This window comes from Syngnathus leptorhynchus, chromosome 5 (assembly GCF_054491065.1).
Source record: "Syngnathus leptorhynchus isolate UIUO chromosome 5, UIUO_Slep, whole genome shotgun sequence".
NCBI classification, from domain to species: domain Eukaryota; kingdom Metazoa; phylum Chordata; class Actinopteri; order Syngnathiformes; family Syngnathidae; genus Syngnathus; species Syngnathus leptorhynchus.
Genome location: NC_141199.1, coordinates 8451996 through 8477958, shown reverse-complemented (window position 1 = coordinate 8477958; position 25963 = coordinate 8451996). Strand labels below are relative to the sequence as shown.

General features: G+C 39.6%; 2 protein-coding genes and 1 long non-coding RNA gene across 5 annotated transcripts; 2 read left to right on the top strand and 1 right to left on the bottom strand.

The window, feature by feature from the left end:
- The first annotated feature begins 1231 nt into the window (after positions 1-1231).
- On the top strand, positions 1232-10034 carry pld5 (phospholipase D family member 5). Its single transcript, XM_085912538.1, has 10 exons — positions 1232-1390; positions 6804-6940; positions 7021-7204; positions 7364-7472; positions 7537-7664; positions 7843-8040; positions 8650-8801; positions 8979-9144; positions 9248-9338; positions 9581-10034. Exons 1-10 carry the CDS (start codon positions 1232-1234, stop codon positions 9811-9813), a joined length of 1557 nt encoding a protein of 518 aa, XP_085768664.1. The 3' UTR covers positions 9814-10034.
- A 1433-nt stretch (positions 10035-11467) lies between these two features.
- On the top strand, positions 11468-25682 carry LOC147056697 (girdin-like). Its single transcript, XM_085911784.1, has 29 exons — positions 11468-11530; positions 11608-11699; positions 13655-13760; positions 14642-14711; positions 14994-15052; positions 15171-15254; positions 15381-15521; positions 15683-15861; positions 16790-16871; positions 16966-17124; positions 17490-17636; positions 17715-17859; positions 18162-18812; positions 18880-19085; positions 19160-19354; positions 20207-20337; positions 20402-20543; positions 20612-20779; positions 20889-21050; positions 21146-21423; positions 21550-21693; positions 21850-22036; positions 22136-22281; positions 22443-22535; positions 22600-22799; positions 22965-23045; positions 23264-23500; positions 23694-23756; positions 24626-25682. The coding sequence occupies exons 1-29, from the start codon at positions 11468-11470 to the stop codon at positions 25645-25647; spliced, it is 5433 nt and encodes a 1810-aa protein (XP_085767910.1). The 3' UTR covers positions 25648-25682.
- Positions 20769-24201, bottom strand: LOC147056698 (uncharacterized). Of its 3 annotated transcripts, none has more exons than XR_015066026.1 (5): positions 23990-24201; positions 22092-22222; positions 21560-21690; positions 21130-21412; positions 20769-21044 (listed from the first exon to the last, which is right to left on the bottom strand). It is a non-coding gene; the product is annotated as an uncharacterized LOC147056698 (long non-coding RNA). The 3 variants fall into 3 exon arrangements; XR_015066025.1 differs by having other exon boundaries at positions 22160-22222; XR_015066024.1 differs by lacking the exon at positions 22092-22222.
- Positions 25683-25963: the final 281 nt, after the last annotated feature.

Genomic DNA, 25963 nt, shown 5'->3' with positions numbered 1-25963 from the left:
AACTTTGCAATACCTGTGTATTGTTTGCCTTGTTTCCAATAAAATGCATGATAATCCAACTTTTACATTTTAACTGAGCCCCACAAGTGTGATTGCAGTGATTTATTTACAAAGATGTAACATAAAGATACCACAATGTTACTGGAACCAGAAACCTTTCATTTCCAACACTAATTTTGCTGTTGGCAGGAAATAGATCACACCTAGGTAAAGGTAAAAAAAATATATATATAAAAGAAAAAAAATGTAGAAGTCACTGCAATTCTCTGGGTTGTCACATCAATCCAGCAAGATGTATGAGATATGTTCAAGCAGTAAAGGAAATATTCTTGTCTGCTGGAATTGAAATCTGTGGGGGTTGGCCGGGGGGGCAATGAGTGAACAGGGGTGGGGTGGCCTTATGCTGCTCTCTCCCTGTATTTCAAACATATGTATAGAATATATGTATGTGTATTTATATATATAAATATATATAAATATATATAAATAAATATATATATATACACACACACATATATATATATATATATATATACATATGTACGTATTCTTATAAACATCACAGTTAATAGCGATCTGCCTTGTTTCCCACTATACACAGTGTACTAAAGCCAGCAAGTGCCTCTTACACCGGCACCTTTTCGTAGCGATAAATAATGCAGGCTGTAAAAATCTCAAACATCCTCAGCAGGCATATGGTGGCTCTTGCTGCAAGATTTTCTGAGGTGAAGTTTTCCTCGTACATTCTATTCTGCATTTTGGTCTCATGTACTTATGTGCCGTTCTGTCAGTCTCTAATATTTCTATTGGATGTTTCTAAATCAAATTAAGATCCACTTTCTGAGACGAGAGCCTCTCCTGTTGCATTTTTATCTTGTCCAGAGGGCCACTCCACGCCCCTCCCTTTCTGCTACTAGACCAATGAGATACACATATAAACACACACACATATATACACACACACACACACACACACACACACACACACACAGCGTCCCTCCCTAACAAGCATGAGTAGTGTGAGAAGGCGTTGGTGCTCTGGTCACAAACAGAGCCAAGGGAAGCGCTGCAGCTTGCGAGTCAGATGGCTCATAGAAAGACAAAAAAAAGCAACCGCAGCTCGAAATGACAGACAGAGAAGGGAGGACGTGTCAGCATCTTAAGGTAGCTTGAGGCAGACCGTCTGTGGCCCTGCAGGCAGGACAGACAGACACAGACAAACAGGCCATCAATGGAACTGTCAAATAATCCAAGGTCGAGGGGGCAAGAGGAGGCACCCCCAGCCCTGCTGTCTGATCTGTCCCAAGTGAAAAACAACAGCTTCAGTGCTGCCCAACAACAGGGCTACTCTGCAACCATCTTTTTGCGCCGGAAAGACAAACCAGAGAAGGTAGGGCAACACTTCAAACTTTTTTTTTCCCTCTCGTTTTTGTTTTTTTCTTTTTTCAAATGAAACCGATGACATTTCATCAAGTCAATCACTTTTAAAATGTTTCTGGAATTGTGCATAACATAACCATTGGAAGTTGTGTTTGTTAAGAATATCCAATTGCAAAAGTGTTTAAGGCTGGAAAACACAAGGGAACCTTTCAGTTAGTATCAAAGGTTTCTATCCATTGGAAGTGCCGCATCAAATTCAGCACAGTCGAAACGTAACACAAGACAGAGGAGGCTGAGCTCTGTTGTCACCGATGAGTATTGATCACTAATTGCCTCATCGCTACCAGTGCACGCACAAACACTCAGACACACACATATGCCCTATTAAAAGTGCCATGACATATTTATTATTTTGTCAACCTTTGATATCCTTTCATTGGGTTTAAAAGATATTTGGGGTTCAAAATGAAAAGTGTGGCACTTTTCTAGCTATTTTCTGGTGATTTTGAACGGTCGGTGTTCCGTATGGGTTTCTGTGGTCTTCGATTATCAAACTTTGATAATAGCTTTCTTCTGATTGGTAGCAGCCGATAAGTGGGTGTCTTGGTGTCGCTCTCTTCGTTGCGTTGGCTCTTTCGGATTTCGGAAGGCCTGAATTGTGTGGTGTTGGGTATATTTTGTGGACGATGGAAACCTCTGTTTTCACCCCCCCCCCCCCCAAATATACATGACGGTTGACTTCGTGAAGTCATGCCGTGCCGTTTCTGAAATGCTTTGGCGTTTCTCCAAAAATAAATACTTAACTTAGTTACTTTAGTTTAGTTCATTTCCATCTCATGTGGGCTGTGCAGTATTTTTGGATTGATTTTATTTTGTTATTTTGTAATGATTGGTGAAAACGAGATTCAGCTACCCATGAATCCTGAGGTATTTCATCTCCCAACTGAAGTAAATACAATAACTGTAGCCTATAACATAAATTGATCTGATGTATCCAATCCAATATTGGCAATACCCTACACTAATTCAAGCATTGTTATTATTTCTGGTGCCTTAATGTGAGGTGGTAATGTACAGTCAAGCTCATAATAGGCTTAATGCATTCCATTAAGCATTCTACTTGAAATATTAATCATGTAACATGTGCAAAGAAGAATGATGTAGCAACTGATAATTCAACCCCTGTTCTCCATTGGAGCGTGAAATGACACAAAGGTAATCAATGGTACTATTTTCTTGCCCGACTGAAAACCGCTGACATTTTTTTACAAAAGTCATTAAAATGTAATCAAATCGATGGATTTAACTGGTCAAACTTGTGTGCATGGAGTCAAATGCTGTGCTCATCCGACGAGATGAACATCAGGATTGATGGCTGCTTTCAGTAAATCGAGCTGACTGAAAGAAGCCTGTGATGGTGGTTTTCGCTGAACAAGTCAGCTGTGGCCACTCACTGATGGAGCTTCCTCAGACAGACAGCCAGACAGGATCTTTTTTATTTTACTCCTAGATCCAAAACTAAAGCATTTGGCTCATGGCCTAGTAGCATATTAACATGGCATTGTGCCCAGTCAGCCTTCACTCGGTATATCATTTTGACTTTGATACTCCAGTAACATGGACGACCCAAAAAATAAAAAAAAGCCAACAAAAAGCTAACACTTGCAGCGATTGCACCGCAAGCAGCCGCTGAGTCTCCGGTGTGAAGGTGAGACGCCAACAGTGAAATGTCCTTCACTGGCATCCTCCAAGGTGTTTTTTGATGGGAGGTAATTAAGCGCTCCTCCCCAAACCAAGTTAAAAGCCAAAGATCAGAATCGTTATGCTCTGCATCTGAAAAACTATTATCTTTTCTTAGTCATTTTTACACTGACAAATGTCGCGGTAAAATTGACCGGATATTTGTAAAAGTTGCAGGTCTGGGTAAATACTAGAATAATCGAAATGGGTTTGTAGCTTTTTGAAAAAGAGCTCTTGAAATGCAGAGTTAAGTAAATTCCAATCAATATCTTATCATAATAGTTTTATTTTAACAGAATATATTTCACTGAATTTTAGGAGTAATATAAAAAACATGGAATGATAAGATATTTATCCCACACATCTAGTAACTATCATGTTTTGTCATCAATCATAAAATGTTTTAAATGTGTAAAATGCCAAAAGTTCAATGAGATCAATCTTAATTATGATATTGGTAATTAATTATTATCTTTTGTGAGTGTACTACTTCATACTACAATGTATTTGTCATAAAAAATTTAAAAGTGGTTGTGTATTCATCTGTAAGAGCAGCCATCTCCCTCAGGATGTGACTCAGACATTTCTAGTTTCGCTCTCGCTGTCCTTTTGCTCTGTCGCAGGGAAAAGAACATGCATGAAGCAGCTCAAACGTTCACAGTAAAATGTGACATTTCCTTGTGCTATCCCACACACTATGTTCTTATTATGGCTTTGTATATATTCTTCATACACATTTTATCTGTGAACACAAAGAAAAGATTTCAAAATAATTATTTTGGAAGAATTTATTTACAATCGAATCGTATTCACGTCAATTCCCATGTTGCTTAAAGTTAAAAGGACATGAAATTGAAGTCCCCCCCCACGTCTCTCTGTCTTGATGGTGCTCATCGGACTCCTAAAAACAGCAAGCCGCTTGCTTGCTGTCGGCAATATATTGTTGCATGCTGTTTTCCGCTATTAGGTAACTATTCATTTGTGAGATGGGTTGTGTTAAATAAAAGCATCAAAGAAAGTGTTTGCACTTTTTATGTTGTTCCGCTGAGTTTGCTTAATGAGGTTTTCGGATAATGTGCATAAACAAAGAAAGGTACGGTAGTCATTTTGAAAATTTCCCACAAAAGCCACAATTATTCAAATGATGGAAATGATTATATACAGTAGATACGCTAGTTTAGTTGACTTATATTTTATGATTTTATGTTTTTGGTGTCTTGCCAATGGCATGTTTTTAATTGATGATTTTTAATTTTAAATGATTCTTGTCTTGCATTCATAAAGGAGCAGGAAGAAATAAAAAGTCATCATGTAACACTCAGGGGCGAGGGAACAGAAATTATTATTATTATTATTATTATTATTATTATTATTATTATTATTATTATTGTGAAATATTTCTTTCATTCAATTTGTACCAGTAGCAGCAATTATTTGACTGTAATTGGGCAGCTATGCAACGCATAAATTTGATCCAAATGACAATCATTCACCTAAAAAACATATAAATAATATTGCAAACCAATCACCAAGGATGTTCTCAAACACTCACATTTAATAAAGATGATAGTCTGACAGATTTTTTTGGGGCTCCTTTTTTATTGTTGTTGTTTTTCCCCTTTCCTGTGATTACTGTGATTATCCTCAACCCAGCATGTAGAACTAGGTGGTGTTCAAAGTTAGATACAAAAGGCATTCACATCCAGCATCCTCACCTGTGATTGGGTGTTTGTTGGTGGAAATGTATCACTGCAGACAGTTTGTCAGTCAGCACACAGCACGTATCAAAGATAGTTGCCGAAGCTTGTGCCAATTTGATTTGAGGGGGCAAGGTCCCCTCTTGCACCCGCGTAAAGCCGGCCCTGGTTTCTAGAGCCTTCCTTGCAGGTGTATAGCAATTTAACTTGGATCATGGTGTAGCTATAGTACAAGATTAAAAAGGAATGCATGGGGGAGGGAGTCAGGGAAGGAGCGACTGGGGCTTTTGGGATTCAAAACAGCAGCTTTGCATTGGTGGCTTGAACAAGAGGGTTTGGTCTGTCTCCATCTCTCCTACAGCCTCAGTTGAGTCAGCATGGAGCTGCATACTTGCTCATTCTTTATCACACACACCCTTCAAGCTGCAAATAAGATCAGGACATGAGATGCAAACACATACAGCGACAGAGCTTCAGGATGTCAGTGAAACATGTGAAGTGTGAAAGTATGCGTATGGAGCAGAGAGCTAACTGAGCCACCCAAACGGACTGATGAAGCAAATGTACTGATGTCACAGAACTTTGAAGGAGTGCAGCAATCATGGCAGGACCGACCACAAAGCAACCAGTAAAGGTGACGTTCCAATAATTCCCCGCCTTCAAATATGCATGGATATGTAAAATCTCGATTCTATTTTTTTTTTTTTTTGTAGAGCTTAAATGTCACTGAGAATGTCTGGGCTGTGTTTTGAATATAATGTAACATTCAGCAACTCACATTTATTTCCATAATTGATTTCTTTTCGGTGGATTTTAGATGATTCAGCAAAAAATATATATATATAACCTTTATAACTTCCCAGGGCTCAGTGGAACTTTTCTTCAATGGCAATATCTGCATGTCAAGCACGGTCTTTTCCTCTGGTCAGACTAATGAAAATCCCCGAGTCTCCGTGGACTTAAAAAGAAGCGTACGGTACACAGGATGTGCTGTAGCGGCCTAATTAACTGAGACAGAGTACAGACATGAAGAAAGAGTAGACAAACAATATCCTTACAGTATTGTAAGAAATGGAAATGAATAAACATCTTCAAACACAGACAAAAAAGGAATATACTCTCATCCACCGCATTGGGGGAAAAGATTTGATATTAAATTGTATTGACGTTATACGAAGAGCCATGTTATTATTATTTTATTATTCCCATTATTTATAGTGATAAAATGCTCAGTTTTGATGCATAACAATCTTTATTGTCATGTTAAAAAAGTATGACGCAGTTGAAAATTAAACAGTGAATTACAATGAATGTAATCACAATTTGTCAAGTGACTCTCATTAAATCATACACAACAACCTATATAACTATAACTATAAACTCTAGCATTTCGGTAACTCGTAAAACTGTCAAAGACGGAAAAAAGGAATGGGGAAAGTGTGCAGCGCTAAGCAAAACCAAAGCGCATCATTGCACTTTAAAAACGCCAAATCAAGGCTTTTGAGACAGCGTCAGGTCAATAGGGATGTCTGACTCCCTCACACCTTTAATATAGCCACAATATACTACACTCAAGTACACAAATAGTATCTTTCATTTTCCAAGACATTGGCCTGGAGCTCGAGACAGAGGTCATAAAATCCCTTTCAACGGGGACATGCTTAAACAACAAAGCTGGCAGTATACAGAAAAGTCAAATATTCTGAGCAATGCATTCTGCCTACCTTCAGTGTTATGGACAAATGTGTGATTTTCTGGTGCCTTGTTGCCATTTTTTCAAAGTAGCATTATTGCTTATCCAATATAAACACGCAGCGTTGTTTATTGATCACAAAACCTACCTTCTCCCGGTATTGATTGAGGAAATTAACATTTATGGGGTCATTACTTTCCTTTCCCAGGGCCTTCTAATGGGTTGCCATGTTGTTGTCTTTTCATCCTGTTTCTACCTTTGCGGTTTCTTAAAAGTTGTTGTTTGTGTGTCAGACTCAGCAGAAGTGCATTGCCATCTTTGCACTGCTGTGCTGTTTTGCTGTGCTATTGGTGCTTATCTTCTCTTCCGTGGATTTATGGGGGGATGATGAGGATGGAATCACAGAGGAGAACTGTCGCACTGACTGTCGGTGAGATAACCAAGAAATTGAAAGCATAATATAAGAGGGCATACGAAGAATGTTGATTTGTTGATGCTCCTATATTGCAGCATTGTCCTGATGGAGACAATCCCCGAGGATCTAAAAGATCACTTGAATGGTAAACAGAATTTGCCACTCTTTGTTGGCTTCCACACATTGCTGGACATCGCCAAGCACTCAGTCCAGGTAGTGTCACCTGTTTGGAACTTGACGCCCTCGGAAAAAGAAACTATGCCAAACACAGGACGACAGGTACAAAGTCATCAATGTACCATTTGTATTTCCCAAGTGCTCCGAATGGAAAAAAAAAAAAACGTTAATTATTTTGAAGATTACCTCCCCTTTTAATGAGTTTTGACCTGCTGAGCTGGAGCTGAAACAATGCCTAAACACTTATTACCGCTTCCGCAGGGTCAGCTTTTATTCCAGAGATTGCTCAACTTGAAATCCCGTGGGGTCAAACTAAAGATTGCGAGCAGTCTGACAAACTCTGCAGAACAGAAGATTTTGGCAACGCACAGTAAGTAATTGGCAAACTGGCATTTAGTTTGACTTTTAAATCATGTCTGTCTCGTCCTGTCCAGATGCAGAAGTGCATTTGGTTAACATGACAGCTTTTACCAGAGGAGGACTCCATTCTTCATTCTGGATTGTGGATCGGACACACATCTACGTTGGCAGCGCTGACATGGACTGGAGGTCATTCTCCAAGGTAACATCAACATTTTGCACCTGTGCTGCAAAAAAATTATTAGAGGCCGTTTTAGCATCTTTGAACTCAAGACTGAATGAGAACAAAAGAAGCATGAGATATAATGTTGTGTTTTCACAAGCTCAACTTTCTTGCTGTATCACTGGTGGCAATTTTGTTTCTTTTCGACATCCCACAGAGAAAGGAGCTGGGCCTGATGGTGTATAACTGCAGCTGTCTGGCTCTGGACCTCCACAGAGTATTTTCTTTTTACTGGCAGCTCCATGAGAGGGACTACATCCCCTCAATCTGGTCCAAGAGAGTTACAGCGCTCTACGGGAGAGATCAGGCCCTGGAGCTGGAGCTCAACAATACGCCTGCAGTTGCATATGTGTCTGTAAGGATCTTTGGTATTTATTGTGGGTTTTTTTTTAACCAGAACACGAAGCATTACAAATGGAAAATTGCTTTGAATAGCAACTTAGTTTTCTAATGTGTACCATTATTTAAGTGACAAATACCTGTATGTACAGAAATGTATTAGTCTTGGCGCCTGATTTGAAAGTCTTAAGAAATATATATATATATATTTTTTTTTTATTAGCCAAGTCACCCTAGCCTATAGGAGCGTGGCCTTGTTGCTTTCATATTAGTACTACATATAGCTGCATTGATGTCATGGATATATATTGATATATATTTTTTTTTTATCAGAAATGCTTCGCGCTGAAGGCGGTAAAAAAATATCAAAAATATCAAATATCATACCTAAAAATAGGTTGAGAACCACCGGTCAGGTTAGCATGTTATAATACGTTATAATACCTAAATTATTCAGGTTATTTGCCCTTGAGACCTCTCTGTAACGTTTGCAAAAAAAAAAAAACTAAAATAGTTTTGTCTTGTAATTTCTGTCACAACCAAAGTGAACCATTTGAGTTTGCTTGACTTGTAAACTGTGTATGTGAAGAGTCATAGTCACTTTAGTGGTGTATCTTCTCTGCAGACCTCCCCTGATCTTTTCTGCGCTAAAGATCGCACGAGCGATGTAGACGCCATCAATCACGTCGTGCAGAGCGCAAAGACATTTATCTTCATTTCTGTGATGGACTACCTCCCTCTGGTTAACAGACGCCTCAGAGGAACCTCGGTCACAAGGTACTGAAATGAAAACAGATGCTTCATGTGACTCTCTTCTATTTCATGCCTGTTTTTGATGCTGTGAATAGACTTTGACTCACCTTGCTTGTTGTGAAAAGATGTAATGAAGATGGACTTGCTTCATCCAACCAGGGAGGAAATCATCTAATTAAGTTAACATGGCTTCATCATTAGGTACTGGTCATCGCTTGATGAGGTGATAAGAGAGGCTGTGATTCTGAGAGGGATCAAAGTTCGCCTGCTCATCAGCTTCTGGAAGAACACTCACCCTCTCACCTTTAATTTTGTAACCTCTCTCAAGTCACTGTGTGTTCAGCTGAACAACTGTTCTCTGGAGGTGGTATGTGGAACAGCTCCTCTCTCACTGTCTGGACATTGTGCTGATTCATATTTATTACGTCGAATTATTTGACATGATTTGCATTCATTCAATTATATTTCAGAGGTTTTTCAGTCACAAGGAGAAAAAGGATGACATTCAACATGGACTCAATCACAACAAGTACATGCTGACTGACAATGCTTTTTACATTGGTAGGCAATGTATTTTGCGTTTATTAAATTTATAATATATTTTATAATAGCAGTGATTTTTATAGATACTTCTTTAATTAATTCATCATTTTGTATGCTCAATTTAGAATGACTGCTGTGGACAATGATGATTTAGAGACAGTATAAATGCCGCTACATCCCTTTGAGTTTATCCCCAAATGCGGTTTGTGAAGATATGTACACAAATTGTCATGATCACATTTTCTGCTTTACCTTCTTAGGAAACCACAACTGGGTGGGGAATGATTTTTCCAAAAATGGTGGAGTTGGGTTGGTGGCCTTGATGAAAAACGATGAAGGGAAGATCATGGAACAAATGAAAGCTGCTTTTGAAAGAGACTGGACTTCACCTTATTCTAAAAGCCTGCTTGGAAACAAAGATCGATACAACAAATATAGACATCAGCACCAAGTGGAAACTAAAGAGGAGGACAATTGGAATGACCCTTTGTAAATACAGACTACCTTTATGTAACTTATGTTTAATGTGAAATTGCTGCACTATGCATTGCTATGAATGGCTTACACAGTACTTAAATTTCCCAGTATTCAAATGAATTTATCTACATCTTGGTGTCAGAATAGTAGCTGACTACATCTTAAAATTATTATGTGAGTTGATGATGACAGTAATGTACAATGCTGCATGAAGTACTATATTATTCGATATATTGTCCGAGCCTATATTCAAACCAAAAAGATTCAAACTATAGCCTACAAAAGTAGCAATATGTATATGCATGTGTATGAGCGTGCAAAAACCACAAAGGAAGACTGTGGGTGGGACTCATATCCAGAAATGTGAGGCAGATGGGCTAAACACTAGCACACTGCGCTGCCCAGTGCCAAATTCCATCTCAATGTATGGTGCAAATTGAAAGTACTATTTTTTTTTTTTAATATAACCATTCTCCGGAGATGGTATGTGTTCTTTTGGGGCCCATGATATGAGATTAAAAGATATCACTTTTTAAAATGACAAATTCGAATGAACGGAAGATTTTTTTTAAAGTGTAAGCAAAAATGTCACATGCTCTTAATTAAACACAAACATATGAATGTCTTTAGATTCTTGTTTGAAAACGTTTCATGTTGTCACAGGATATGCAGCAGTGTGGTCATTTAATTCCCCCTTGAGGAAGATAAATTGTTAATGAATTAAAAATTGTATGTGGTACTTTTTTTATTTAGAAATTTGCAGTAATATTACCTTTTTTTTTTTTTTTTTTTTTTTTAGCTTTGTCACCAATAACACTTATTTTTCTGTTAACCTGCAGCATAGTTTGACTAACATCCTTGAGAATGAGCATTGAGAAGTGGCTGTGATTTGTGCTACTTGACGCGGAGTTCCCGGTCCTCAACACGTGGTGGCAGTCTTGGGCTACTAGAGGTGTCCCGGTTCAGTGCCAATATATAGGTCAATATTCACTTATGGGACGCTGATTACGTTTTTAGAAAAAAAAAAAAAAAAAAAAGAAAATTCAAAGAATGGAGTGAAATGCATCTAATGTAATCTGTGGAACAGTACAAGTGGGTATAAAAAAATTAAAACAACCAAAATAGATGTCGAAATAGCCCCATCCTGACTATTAATTAAGAAAAATCCGCTAATCTCTTGTGCAGCTCTGTATTGAGAGCAATTTCTGAATGTGGAGGAATGCCGCATGGTACATTGTGGGAAATGATATCCCAGACTACATTGTTAACATTTTTGCTGGTGTTGATGCTGCTGCTGCTGCTGGCACTAACTGAGCAGACCTTCAGGAATTAACACCAGTCTGAGGGTGAGCAGGAGGGGAGGGAGCTACACAATCACCAGTCTGAGGGAGAGCAGTAAGGGAGGGAGCTACACAAGCATTTGAAACATTTGGATCAGTGGAGGATGCTTGGTATTGTATCTGAACTGTTTGCTGAAGACAACGGCCGATGTCATCGCTGAAGATGTTGAGGAGGGAAAGAACCAGGTGAACAGGAAGGTGTTGCCTACAATCTTAAAAAAAAAAAAAAAATTGGATAGTTCACTTGGAAGACCTGCCTTATGCCTCAAGCAAGTTAGACGAGTTGGGATTTTTATAGTGGATGTACTTCTGACAAACCTTTGGGTGAAGATGGAAAGCGTTTTTTTCCAGCCCATCCTGGATCAGTTCATGATGAGCCCACTTGTCATCTGGGTATGTCATTTCAAATAAGTAAGTGATGATGGACTTTTATTGACTTGACTGATGATGATATGGCCGCTTCTATGCAGGTGAGGACTTTTGCTTCTCATGACGAAGGCCGGCATGCGGACTTCAATGAATTGTTGGATGGAGTCTTTTTGAATGAAGTTATGAGCCAAATGTAAGTCATGTTTTGTGTTCACTTTTTGAAATGAATGAATGAATGATTGAATGAATGGTACTATAAAACAATGTTTGAACTTTGGGGTGTGGTGTTACTTGACATTTCTGCATACCAGTGGAACAAACTAATAGGACAACTACATGATACTAGTGAGGCAAATCTGTGCACTAGTCGACAACTACATGCTACTACCACTATATGTGCCTTGAGATGTTAAGAATACTCGGTTAATTGTCAATTAATCGATCATCAAATAATCACTAATTATTTTGATCATCGATTAATCACTTAGCTGTCAAACTCAAACTTCTCATCACAATTCAGTCTCGCCGCATCATCTCTTGTGGCCAATGAAATAATGTTTTTCAATTTGCGTGATTCTTGCTAATGTCTGTAAAAATTTTAAATTGCCAAGTGTAATAAACAAGACTATAAGAAACCGTGATTGGCTCAGGACAGAAATGAATTTGGCCCCCCTCATTTAGAGCCATCCTGTCCAAATTCTCTGACTTCAGCCACACGTAAGTAAATATTCTCTGATTTCTGTAATCTGTCATAAAAGCAGAATGATTACCAGGATCAAGAGTTCTTATTAATTGTTTTCATCAAAAGTAATGTGTACTAGTAGCGCATTAATGTCCACTATATTGCACAATTTTGCTTCACTTAGTAATATGTGGTTGTCCTACCACTAATGTGCCAAAGTTGACCTGCGAGTGTACAGTAGCGGGAAAAAAAAACTTTATCAGTACGATGAACTCGTTCAACTTGTGCATCTTAGTCTTTCGACCAGTGCGCTGATCTGCTCCTACTGCAGTTATTCATCAAGTTTCGATAAAATCCTGCCATAACAGATGAGACATCATAAATTTTGTTGGGATGCTAGTTAAAGGATTATGATTTGAGCACCGTATGTTCAAAGGGAATTATCCCCACCCTTAGAAAACTGTTGGTTTGCTGGCAGTTGTTTAGTTATAGCAAGTGACATACTGGAAGCTTGATTCATGAACGGTAAAATGGACAACCCAGGAGAGTTATGGAAAGCTTCTATTGTCTACCATTAAGATACATTTATTCGTTTTATCAACCAGTGTCATAATAACCAGTTCTTTATGAGTACCAGCGCTTGAGTGGTAGGAGGGGAGGGGGCAGAGGCGGGATAATCTCTTGGATTGGGAGAGGCTCCGGGATTAAAACTGTGTTGCTGGTGTTTAGTGGCATTTGGACACAGATGGGAGGGAGGAGCGAGGGGGTCACTCAGAAATGGGGCAATAAAAAATGGGCGGGGACAGGATGACTGAACATTGTGATGATGGAGCAGCTCACGGCATTTTTTGTATTGTGTGTGTTGAGAGTGTCAAATTTGCATCAGCATTATTGTTTATTTACGAGGAAACGCAAGCAAACATTTGGAAACTCAAGTGTTGAACATGATTTGCCATGATGTTATGATGACAAGAAAAAAGTCAGAATGACTGCTCTGATGTCCTTCCTATGCAACTCACAGCATTTAGGGGCTATATTCGTAATACTCTTTTTTAATTTTAGAAATTATATGATATTTAGATATAGCTAATTCCGTCATATGTCATTGTGATGTGTTGACAATTTTTTTTGTCCTCAATCTGGCTGGGGTCTCTCAGTTTTCGCACAATTTCTTAACAAGTTAATTTAAAAGTTAAAAAGTTCCGTTAAAAAGTTAGTATTCTAACAGAAATTTATAACAAATAAATAAAGAGTTTGATTGAAGACAGCAGATTATGGATGGATGGATGGATGGATGGATGGATGGATGGATGGATGGATGGATGGATGGATGGATGGATGGATGGATGGATGGATGGATGGATGGATGGATGGATGGATGGATGGATGGATGGATGGATGGATGGATGGATGATGCATAAATTGACAGACAGATTGAAGTTTTCTTCTGTCATTTTCCACATCAGACATCCTCCGGCCGTACCTCAAACGGCAACCAAAATGAGCAAGGATCCAAATCAGCGAGTCCAGAACTTGACCTTTCTTGTTCAGCAAATCAAAGCATATTATCTGGTGAGTGAGTTTCCCCTGCATCCATCCAAGCTACATGCTGCTAAACCCTTTCACAACATCCAGATTATGAAACGGGAACATTTGCTTTGGATTTTTCCATTCCACCTCATGTTTGCACACACGCACTGAATATGTAACACGTGCAAACTTGACTCCTTGATCTGACTCATTTCCTCACAAATCGAGCTCTGTCTTAAGATGCATGCCCTTAATATCGCCCTTCTTGACATCTGTGCAATCAGCGCAAGATCAGTTGGAACGCAAACGCCAAAGCTGCAGTCTGAGCCCCGACAGAGTTTTAGAGTCGCACATTTCAAACACGAGATGCTGTGGCACACGCCACTGCAAATGAGGCTTGGACTTTCCTCTTCTGTCAAATTAATTAAGTGCAGTTTAAGATGTCTTCCATTCAAGTCTGTCGAGATTACAAGAATGTCATTTTCAAGCAGATTGGAGCATTTCAATTGTTTTAATTGAGTTCTTTTATTTTTAAATTACAGATTTATTTCTGCTCAACTGATACAGATACTCATTCCTGATTCATTTGTACTGCTAACATATATGAATATTACATTTATATTTCAGTGCTTACGGTTATAGGGTAAAAAAAATAATGTAGGACAGTTTTTTATTTCATTTTTAAGCGGTTCCTTTTAGGCTGGGTTGAGCTATTTTGATGCTATAATGTTAATAAAGATGCTTTACTTGATTTGGATTCACAGAAACATTATTAGTTCATTATGGAAAAATGGAAAGAACATTGTATTGTGTTCAATATTTTTTTCAAATACATGTATACAGACTGACATACTCTATGAGCATTCACATCTCCAGTATGTTTAGTCGTAATGTATGTATTTGGTTTGCATTTTATTTTACAGGAAAACCTGAGACAGTTGATTTTGATTCCTCTTCCAAATGTGCTGCAGCTTTCAAGGACTCCTCACACTGGTATGCCATCCATCTTTTCTACAGTGTTTTTATTTTCACAGACTCCAAGGTGAGCTGGAGGCAATCCTAGCTAACTTTGTGCTAAGAAGAAGAAAAAAAAATGAAACATCTCAAATCAAATTTGGCACAAAACCTATTTGCAAATGTGAAGTAAAAAAGTGAAATGTGTGAACTCTATGTCCAACACTGAAAAATTACAGAAATACTGAATGTCTTTAGTGACACCAGTCCTGGATCTTTTCTTTATTTCATTATGCCCTATTTTATCTGTTCTTGGAACAGAGCAAAGTCTGGTGGAAATGAAGAAACTATTGTTGTTGCTCCTGGGATGTGCAGTTCAGGTAAACATTAAACTGGCATCTAATATGTACCATACCGCCATATGTTTTATGACATTACAGTTGGCAAAATAATCCCTTATCACATTACCTGAAGAACTATTTTATGTTTCATTTTCAGTGTGAGAAGAAAGAGAAGTACATTGAAATAATCCAGGCTCTTGACTTTGACACAAAAGCAGCAATAGCTGTGCACATTCAAGAGGTATCTATACGATTTTGTAAATCATATTTTTGTATTGAGATTAAGATCACTTTTGCAAGACAAACCTAACAAGAAAAAAGTAGATCATTGATAATGTCCAAATGATTAAACCAACATATTCTCCAGCTAACCCACAGTCAAGACAATCTGCTCGACCTGCATTGGTTGGAGTGCAGTAACATGCCCGCCGATGAGCTGGAGGTTGTAGCAAAGACCATAGCTGCCAATCTTCAGCACTTGCTGGACCAGAGGGACTCCCATCTGGAGGTAAGGCATGATACTTTTTGGAAATGTTGTAAAATAGTTGAGAATACCAAATATGTAAATGTACTTGGGCTATGAATTGTAAATGGTTGTAAATAAAATAAAAATACAACCATTGTCAGTAAAGTATGTCAATCAAATAATATATGTTTTTGTTTCTTAAGACGATAGCAGAGCTAACACAAGAAAGGGAAGGTGTGGTTCGTGTGCTTTGTAGCTCATCCGGCCCGCAGTCGGCCATCTATCCTGCCATTATGCAACAACAGCAGGCGGGAACTCAGCAACACTTGGTGGTGGAACTTGCAGACTCTAAGGCCAAGATTAGACGACTTAGACACGAGCTGTGAGTACGACCAATGACAATCTGCAGACAAACTACACTAGATATTTTCATACCTATACAATCTGTTTTGATACAAACTAGAAATTCTCATAGAATGTAAAAACCAAGGTAAAATTAAGAAATAGATCACCGGTGTCAGGTGGAATCCTGAAAGCTACAAAATCATCCCTTTTCAGGAGCCCCCCCAAAATGGCAAGTTTGTTCAACCATTAGCATTGAATCGTAAAAAAGAGAAAGCCACTTTTAACTCTTTGAATTGGTCAATAATGCGTAAAAGTAACACGCACATATCTTGACTAACCAGATTTTTGAAAAAAATATTAAATTGACCAAAATGTGACTTGTGAGGTTTTATAATATATATAAAAACCAAGACCTACTACATACAGAAGTAGAAATACAGACTTTGGAAAAATAAAATGAAATCATGTGTCTTTTGCATGGAACATTAGTTGCTGTGAGGTACTTAAATGTAAGCTGTCCTCTGGATTCCCTCCAGTAGTGTCTGAATGATGTTACTACAGGATCAGAGATGCCCCGGGGAGTTTGGCCCACATTAATGCCTGCCTGGTCATTTCAGTGGTTGCACACTATACCTCTGACCCACATTGGCTCTGTGCTCGTGCGACTCATGTACGCACATGCATACTAACCTCGATCTGAAGACCCTCTAATGGCAATGTTGCTGATAATCGCCCTCTCGCGTATTATCCTTGCTTGCGGGGTCAGTTGGACAGTCCCTTGAAACATCTTTAACCATTAATGTGTTTATTTATTTCTCTTTTTTTCAATGGCCCTTGAACCAGTTATTTCATTTAAGCAGGTGCACTTTTCAATTTCAGTTTGCCATTTTCATGCTTATAAACAACTTGGTCGATCAGTTGATGCAGAAAAAAAAATCGTTTCTGCACTGTGTCCCTTCCTTCAGAGAAGAGAAGAGTGAACAATTGCTGGACAACAGACACGATCTGGAAAACATGGAGGCAGAGCTCAAGAGGATCCAGCAGGAGGTTTGTAAAGATGATAAATTGACAGTAACACATAAGTATTCTCTATTTTTTTTACATTCATTTGCCGATTCTGGGTGATTTTTTTTTTAATCAGAACTTGAAGCTGCTTGTCGACGCCCGAGCAGCCCGTGCCTACCGCGATGAGCTGGATGCTCTGAGAGAGCGTGCGCTCAAAGCTGATAAGCTGGAGTGTGAGGTCGGACGCTACAGGGAGCAAATGCACAAGATGGAATTTTACAAGGCCAAAGTGGAGGTTAAAACAACTATGAATACCTTTTTTCACACACACACGCTCACACATACACAAACTGCTCCAATGATTAATTGATTATTAAAATTGTTGTCGATTAATCATATAATTGATTAGTTGACAATTGATTCGATTGCTCTATAATTGTCGCAGATGTTTTTTGAGTATACTCATCTATAATATCATCCACTTTTTGGTTCTTTTATCACAAACTGTTTGTGATAAAAGAACCAAAAAGTGATTGAAAAAAGGAAACAGAATGAACTTAGTACAACTAATATCATCCGATTACTTGGAAATGGGAATGTATTTTATTATGGTTGATGTCATATCAGCATTACGCAAATGTTTTTCCTCCTTTACTTCAGGAACTCAAGGAGGATATCAGAGTGCTGCAGGAAACCAAAGAGGTACTAGAAGATCAGCTGGCAGGCTGGAGGGCACGCTCAGATCAAATCCACCAGCTGGAGAAACACAGCCTGCTACTGAAGGCCCGCATACATGACATGGAACAAGTAATTGACATTTTAATAGAGTGGTGGAGATATTGATTCCAGTATCTTCAACTTACCAATCGTGCATGCTCACTTTAGGGAAGAGATGCAGATCGTAAATGCATTGAGGAGCTGCAGGATGAAAATTTGACTCTGTGTTTAGCACAGAGGAGGAGCATGGCGGAGTCCCAGCACTTGGGATGGGAGTTAGAACAACTTTCCAAAAGCACCGACAACTCCCAGGGTAAGAGCTGGCCAAATAACGTGAGAATCGCTGCTCACAATATGAAACATGTTAAATCAATAAATGAACCATATGTTTATCAAATCATATTTTTCATTGATGGATTTAACAGTTCTACACTTTATGAAATGGCTTTCATTTGTGTACCCAATAGCAGTAATGGCATATCAGGGATCCATTGAAATTGCTCACTTTGTTAAAACAAACATCAACATTCCATATTTCCCATCAAATAAATGTTCATTCCGACCACGTCAAGGTCTTGCTGTCGACATTCATCACCTCTCTATGTTCGTCTAAAGGACAGCAGACTTTAAGTGAGGAGGTGAATGAGAGGATCCGAAGTCGGCTGTTGAAGTTGGAGAAGGAGAACCAAAGTCTCCTGAAGACTGTCGAGGAGCTCAGAAATGCATGTCTTCACCACAACGCGCATTCCGACAAACGTAGCCACCACAGCGAGAAGGATCGTGTCCGGCAGGTGGTCTGTTGCGCTGACAAGTGGACCTCATCATCAGATGAAAACAAATCATTGACTTCCTGCTCACGTGAGCAAAACTGCAGAAATGCATCCAACCTTGGTACAATAAAAGACATTTTTAATACAGATGTTGAAGATCAAAAGCCAGAGCAAGACCATGCGGCCCTTTGCCAATCAGCTAATACAGTCAGTCATATTCAGGAGAAAGGAACGTTAGAGGACAACAACAGCGGAGGGCATTTTAAAGCAGTTATATCTGATTTGGAAGAAAAGATTTCAAATAGTGCTCATTACGCTGTTGGATCACATAATCCCTCTCCTGGTTCAAGAAGCAGCAGTTCCAGCCATGATGGTATTTTTATTGGCCAGCCAACACGCTTCACTAACACCAACAAGCACACGCAGCATCTGGAGGCCAAATGCAAGACATTGGACTCCATTAATCAACAACTGCAAACTTCCCTTGGTAACACAGGTATGTTTTGGAAGTGGGCAAGGTCACATTTAGTTAGAAGACGCTTCTAAAAAATCTTCCTCTTTAGAGCGAAAAGTCCACCGATTGGAGACTGAGGTTCAAGAACTAGAGGCAGACAACCAAAGCCTCCAGGCCACATTAGAGGAACTCCGGATTACTGCACGCCGTCTGGACCAAGTGGAGACAGAGAAGCAGAGTTTGGAACAAGAAACAGCAGCATTGGAAAAGGTTAAGAGACAACTGGAAAAGGAGACTCGACGATTGCGCCAGCAGGTAAGTGCAAGGTTGACAGATTTTGAGGACTGTTTTCATCATGGCTGAAGTAACAGTTATGTTTTCCATGTCAGGCTGAAATTCAAGAAGCTAACTTAGACAGCAGTAATGTCTGCATGGCGAGCCTGGAAAGGGAGATGCGCTGTCTGGTGAAGGAGGTGGAGGAGTTGAGGGAGACAGCTGAAAGGGTCAAAGGGCTGGAGAGAGACAACAGAGAACTGGCCAAGCAAGCTGCAATTGACCAAAGGACCTTGGACACGCTTAGAAAGGTCATAAGGAGACTAAAGAATTGATTTGCTCGGACCTTGTCTCACCATATTTTTTTTTTCACTTAACAGCGCCGTTGTACATATACAATCTTTATTATAAAAAAAAAGTTGTATCAAAACTTTTGCAGAAGCTTAAATCCCGTTTTACATTTAATTAAAAATAATTCACAATGCATATCTTACTGCAATATACGTAATTTAAATGGGCTACTACAGTATTTTTTTCTTGGTAGATAATTAAAAATATATTATATATTTCTTTCACCCCACGTAATAATGCTCGCTATTGATTTGCAGTTTGCAGAACCTCACTGCATCTTACAGAGAGGGTTTCCAATATTGTTGCTGAACTAAAGCTCCACCTTATTAGAAACAGCTTTCAGTATGATGAAGTGCAGTTCTACACTGCAGGAACTAATAAATACCATAAACATTTTGTTCAATAAAAACTTTTAAGAGTGGCAATCTGAAAGAAATATTGATTTTTAAAATGATTTTGGTAGTCATTCATTTTTCTGCATTGGACAGGTGTATATTAACCAAGAATGTATATTAACCAAGAATATATTATTTCTGCTTGGATTCTTCAGAAAATAATACATAGGAAAACAGACCAAAGTACATTTATGAATATAATACATTTCAAAAATGTCTTTTTTCTACTTTTTTCTTGCTTATCAGGTTTGTGATGTTTTCATTTTTGTTTTTGAGTTTGACCTATAAGCATCATCAGCATCCAGAAAGGTTTACCTGCATCTCTGATTAAAAAAAACATTTAAAAAATGTGTTACATGGTACTATATAGGATTTTTTTTTTGGTCTACTAATCTTAATTTGTTGAATTTTTTTTAGGAGCTTGTCAGTGAGAAACTGAAGACCCGGCAGAAAGAGGATGAACTAGAGCGTCTGTCCCATGAGCAGGAGAGAAGAATTCTCAACAGAGAGAATAAACAATCTGTGGAACTCGACACAGCCGAACGCAGGTCTGCATTGTATTGTTTAACTTCTAAAAATAAGTATGAAATATTGACATATTTGTCCATGCAGAAGGTTCAATATGCTGGAGTCAGAGTTGGAGCTGTCCATGAAGAAGTGTCTTCAAATTAAAGACGACAAGATGGCCGTGCTGGAGTCCCGTCTACAAGAATCCTCGAACCTTAACGAGCATCTTCGCCACGAGCTCAGAACTGTGAATTAAAAATCTCGTTTTGTAGTTTTGTCCAGTTGCAGGTGTTTAAACTCTTTTCCACCACACAGGTGAAAGTGAGCTATGAGGCCTTACAGCAAAAGCACGAAGAGGAGGTGACCGAATCATGCGATCTGAGAGAGAACGGAAAGGAAATGAGTGAATGGCTACGTGAAAGCCACGAAGCCACCAAAGAGCTCCTGAATATTAAAGACCGACTGATTGAAGTAGAGAGGAACGTAGGTAGCATTTTATTGCCCGAAAACCTTGTCAAAGCAAATAATGACATTTGAATTGAAGCAAATGATGGTCCTCGTCAGTTCTTTCAACTCTTCGCCCCCTTTCTAGAACGCAACACTGGAGACAGAGCGCCAGGCTACGCAGGCTCATCTGAAGCAGCTGGAAAGTCAGTCTGACAGTCAACAGGCTCAGATCCTCGCCCTGCAGAGGCAAGCTGCCTCCCTGCAGGAGAACACCACCACTTTGCAGGCACTCAATGCGGACCTGCAGGTAAAGGGATGGATGAGAAAATTAAGCTGGGTGCGCATTTGCGTGCATAACTGGATTTACTTTGTTGAAATGAACTAACCGTCTTGATTTTCCAGGTGGAAAAATCCACATTGAACTCCCAGAGTGCTTCCCTAATGGCTCAGAATGCTCAGTTGCAGCAGCAGCAGGTGGGAACAGAAAGCGAGAGGGACAGTGCCATACGTGAACGCGAAGAGCTGCGAGGTGCTCACGAGCAGCTTTTACGGGATCACGAGCGTCTGGCGGCTCTCCACGAGCGGCAAGCCGCAGAGTATGAAGTTCTCATGGGAAAACACGGCTGTCTGAAAAATGCCCATCGGACGCTGGAGCTCGAGCACCGCACACTGCAGGACAGGTAAGAAAAGCAAATGTGAAAAAGCATTAACAAATGTTGCTCCCAGGAATCCATTGTTATTTTTTATGATTATTTTTATTATTATTATTGATTTGTTTCATGTTTGATTTGGCATATTTACTGTAGGTACAACAACCTGTTGCAGCAACGGACCAAATTAGAAGATCTAGAAAAGGCCCTGAAGGAAGAGCAGATGAGAATGAGTCTGGAGAAGGAACATCATAGGACCGCTGCCGCTGAATGTTGCAGGCTTCGGGATGAGAAAGACTGGTGAGGGAGGCAAAAGGAGAACATAGGCACCTAAACAATTAAGCAAAGGTCAAATGTCATCACAAGCAAAAACGCATGAACTGTATATACCCACAGGAATTAGTGATTATTATATGATTTTCTGCATACCACAATATTGCACCATTTTTTTGACAGGCTGAACCAAACTTATCGTCAACTTCTGAACGACAATGAGCTGCTGAAAGCAGATCACAAGCAGCTGAAGAGCCAACTAAATGAGAGCAAGCTGGCGCACACTTGGCTGGAGGCCGACTATTCCAAGCTCAAAAAGGAGTACCAGCAACTTGATATCACCTCCACAAAACTCACCAATCAGTGCGAGGTGGCTAGCAACTCTATCTTCAAACACACACACCTTCTGATGGTTGCAAAAATACCTTATCTGATTTATTAGATTGGTTTGTGACAAATGTATTATTAGCTGCTGAGCCAGTTGAAGGGGAACCTGGAGGAGGAGAATCATCATCTTCTAAGTCAAATTGACACACTGATGCTGCAGAACCGGACTCTGTTGGAACAGACAATGGAGAGCAAAGATCTGTTTCACATAGAGGAACGACAGTATATGTAAGCAATGAGAACCACTTCCAAACTACATTCCAACCACATAATTAAGCAATAGAAGACATTGGTTAAGAGAGAAACACATTAGAATGCAAGTTCTTGTTTGCTTAAGAGAATAATTTAAAAACTAACAACTTTTGTCAACTCTCTCATTGTTGGTTTAGTGACAAACTTAATGATTTAAGGAGACAGAAGGAGAAACTCGAGGAGAAGATAATGGACCAGTATAAGTTTTATGAGCCCTCACCTCCTCGCAGGTAAGTTGCTTGACAGGTACATCATATTAAAAAAAATCATTTTCTAAATGCTCATTTTCAACAGGCGAGGAAACTGGATCACTCTCAAGCTGAAGAAGTTGATCAAATCGAATAGCCGTGAACAGGGACTAGAACATTCACTTACACCGACGCACTCTGAGGCTCAGCTCTCATATCACGATAGCAGCTCGTTCATTAGTTCAGATGGCTCTGCAGGCTCCACCTCCACATCAGTAGGTGATGTCATACCATCACAGCCTAGCAGTGAGTATGGGCTTCCTGACTTGAACTTTGGATTTATTTGTCCAATACCTCATACTTCATTTTCTTCTACATGCATCAAAATGTCTCTCATTTGGTCTTGTTTTTCTTCACTCCCTTTTCCATCTCACAATTCAATCCATCACATGGATGCTGTCTGTTCAAAAGCCACACTGAAAGTGTTTCCTCATATGAGAAGCAAGCTGAAGAACAAAGATAAACTGAAGTCTTTCATCCAACGTTCCTTGTGTAAGACAAACTGTTTGAGAGTTTGATCTATCCTTTATAATAACCTTAATGCAACTACTCATTCAGAAGTGGAAAGTCCACCACCACTTCAATTATGCTACTCCAATAAATCAGAACATGCAGTTCTAATTTAATGAGTATCCATAAGATTCAGACTGAATCACATTGGCTCCTCCCCATCCTCACCCCTGTCCTTGTTCTCTTGTACAACATTGCAGCCCTGAGCAGCTTGCTGTACACTTCTGCCCCGTTGGAGCAGAAGCAGTTCACATCCAGCTCAGAGGAGTTAGAAGGCTCTGAAGCTGATTTGCAGGACAGGAAAACAATATCGACCTCATTCCTAAGCACATCCATCTTATCCACACGACACTTTCATCCCACCACTGAACCATCCATGCAACTCCACGCCACAGCCAGTGACACTGATGTCCCAGATGTGTCACAGCTACAGCTAGGTAGCAAGCCATTCATTTCATTCCATTCCATTTATTTGAAATCATTTAACTCATTCACTACCAGCACAGTTTAAATTGATCTTTGACGACTACCGCTGTCCGTGGCAGTGAATGAGTTACAAATTGTAAATTAGACTCTTGAATCCATGGAATGTAAATGTACGTCTTTTTATCAATTATTTGTGCTCCACAGACAAGGATTCAAGTAATAGCGCCACACCATCTGGTTTGGAGGACGACGAGCTGCAGCATCAGGGTAAAGCTTTGTGAATAGCCGTTTAGAGGATTCAGCAAATACAGATGTATTACCCTTGCAGGAATTAGAGTAAATCCATCAAATCGCTATCATGACCTTGTTTCATATTAATCTGCATGCTGACTACAGAGGCAAAAAAAAAAAAAAAGAAGTGTGGATCTGCTGCCCCCTTTCTATCATTAACACAATATGATACTTTGGAAAAGGCACTGTTAAAGAAATATGAAACTAACCTGAAAAGGTGGCAAACGTTCAAGACGGTGTCATAGAGTGAATGGAGCTAGGCGACCAAATTCAGCTTGGACCAGGGTTTAGAACTCTGGAACTCAAAAGACAGATTATAGCGGATCGACTAGGGACGAGAATAACTGAACAGAAAGACAAGACAAAGACAAGAAAGTCGAAACAAGACGAGAACAGACAAGCGACTAGCAACATAAGAACAACCCGACAGGAGCGACACGCAGGCAGGATTTAAATACATGACAGGTAACAAGAGGCAGGTGATGGCGATGACAGATTGTGACACAGGAGGGGAGGGGCGACGCAAACAGAAACCATGGCAACATTAAAACAAGGAAACGAACGGCAATTAAGTAGAAGACTTTTGTGCAAAAAAAAAAAAAGTATTGATTCATCTGTACTTGAGTAAATGTACTGCCCCGGTTTGCTCCACCCTTTAAGTTTAAGCTCTCAATCAATCAATCAATTAATCAAGACCTCCGTAAGAACAGACTGACTACAACTACAATTTTGATTATATTGTTAAAATAATACTTAAAGTGTATAATACTGCAATAATCTCATGACATTGTGCAGATTGTGAACATGTTCTCTGTTTAAAAAATATACATTCATTTTCATCCCAGGGCTTAATGTCACCCAGAGTCGAGCCCAAAGTGAGAGCAGCGGTGAGTTCAGCATCAGCCTGGATAATGAGCCCTGGTCAAATGGAAGCAGCCCTGTCCAGCAGAAACTGTCTCGCCACACCTCTGTCTCGTACCATCCTCCAAGGGATACCTCGACACCCCAACGTACACAGCAAACCTCCACAGCGCACAAACAGAAAGCCTTGACCATCCCTCCGGCAAACAGCCAGGAATCTGAGCTCAAACTAATACATCAACAGAAAGAGCCTACACCAAGCCACGATTTCTGGCTCACACGGGGAACAAAAAGCATCAGAAGGGGCTCGAAAGGAAAAGTCACACGTCGCTCATCGGATTCAGTGGCCACGTTAAGCACAAATTTAAAATCCAATACTGATTGTACCCAGACTTTAGCTTGTTCACCAGTTACAGTGTTTTATGTTCAGGGTAAGTCGTCCTCTATGTCTGGCTGCCTCAATTGCTTCTCCAATCCGTTGGGAAAAGAAGGGCGACTCAAAGGCTTGTCGAAAAGTCTTCCTCGTGCCAGCAGTGTCATTTCCACAGCCGATGGGTCGTCTAGATATCCCAGCATCACCAATGACTGCAGGGTGGTAGTGAAGACTGAGACAATTCCTGGTCCTATTTCAGAAAAGCACAATATCCAGAAACAAGAAACAGCAGCAGCATCCAATCAGCAAGTCAGTGAAAGCAGAGCGCCTGAGCTCAGTCCTCCAGTCAAACCTCCAAGAGACCCAACAGTCCTCGTTGCCAAAGACCACTCGAAACCCCCCGTGCAGGAATCAGATTTAAACCCCCCATTTAGCCTTAACTCTGTCTTCTCAAACACAATCTTCAGCGATTCAAAAGGGAGTCATATGGATGCTCTTCCGAAGAACAACCAGATGGATATTTCCCTCGACAAGTCCACCTGCAAAGCAAAACTGCACTCCAGTGAGCCACAAGTCTTCTCAACGCAGATTGCAAACACTCAAAATGGAAAAAGTGCAGAATCACAATCTTGATTATGGTAGTGACTTGAGATGAGGAGCATAAAAAGAAGTACCGTATTGGCCCGAATATAACGACCTGTTTGTTTGTTTGTTTGTTTGTTTGTTTGTTTGTTTGTTTGTTTGTTTACAAACGGGTAGGTGATAAAGCAATTTTTGAGTGACTATGTTATATTTTTGCCTACCCCACAAAAATTGACCTGCTGAAATGGTATGTCATTGTTTCACACCTCTGTGAAGTTCTGTGATGCAGCTATTTAGCTTTACTTCACCTTTCAGGCAATCCTTTGTTTTGAATGTTTTGTTTTTTTTAATTGCCAAAATATTTCTT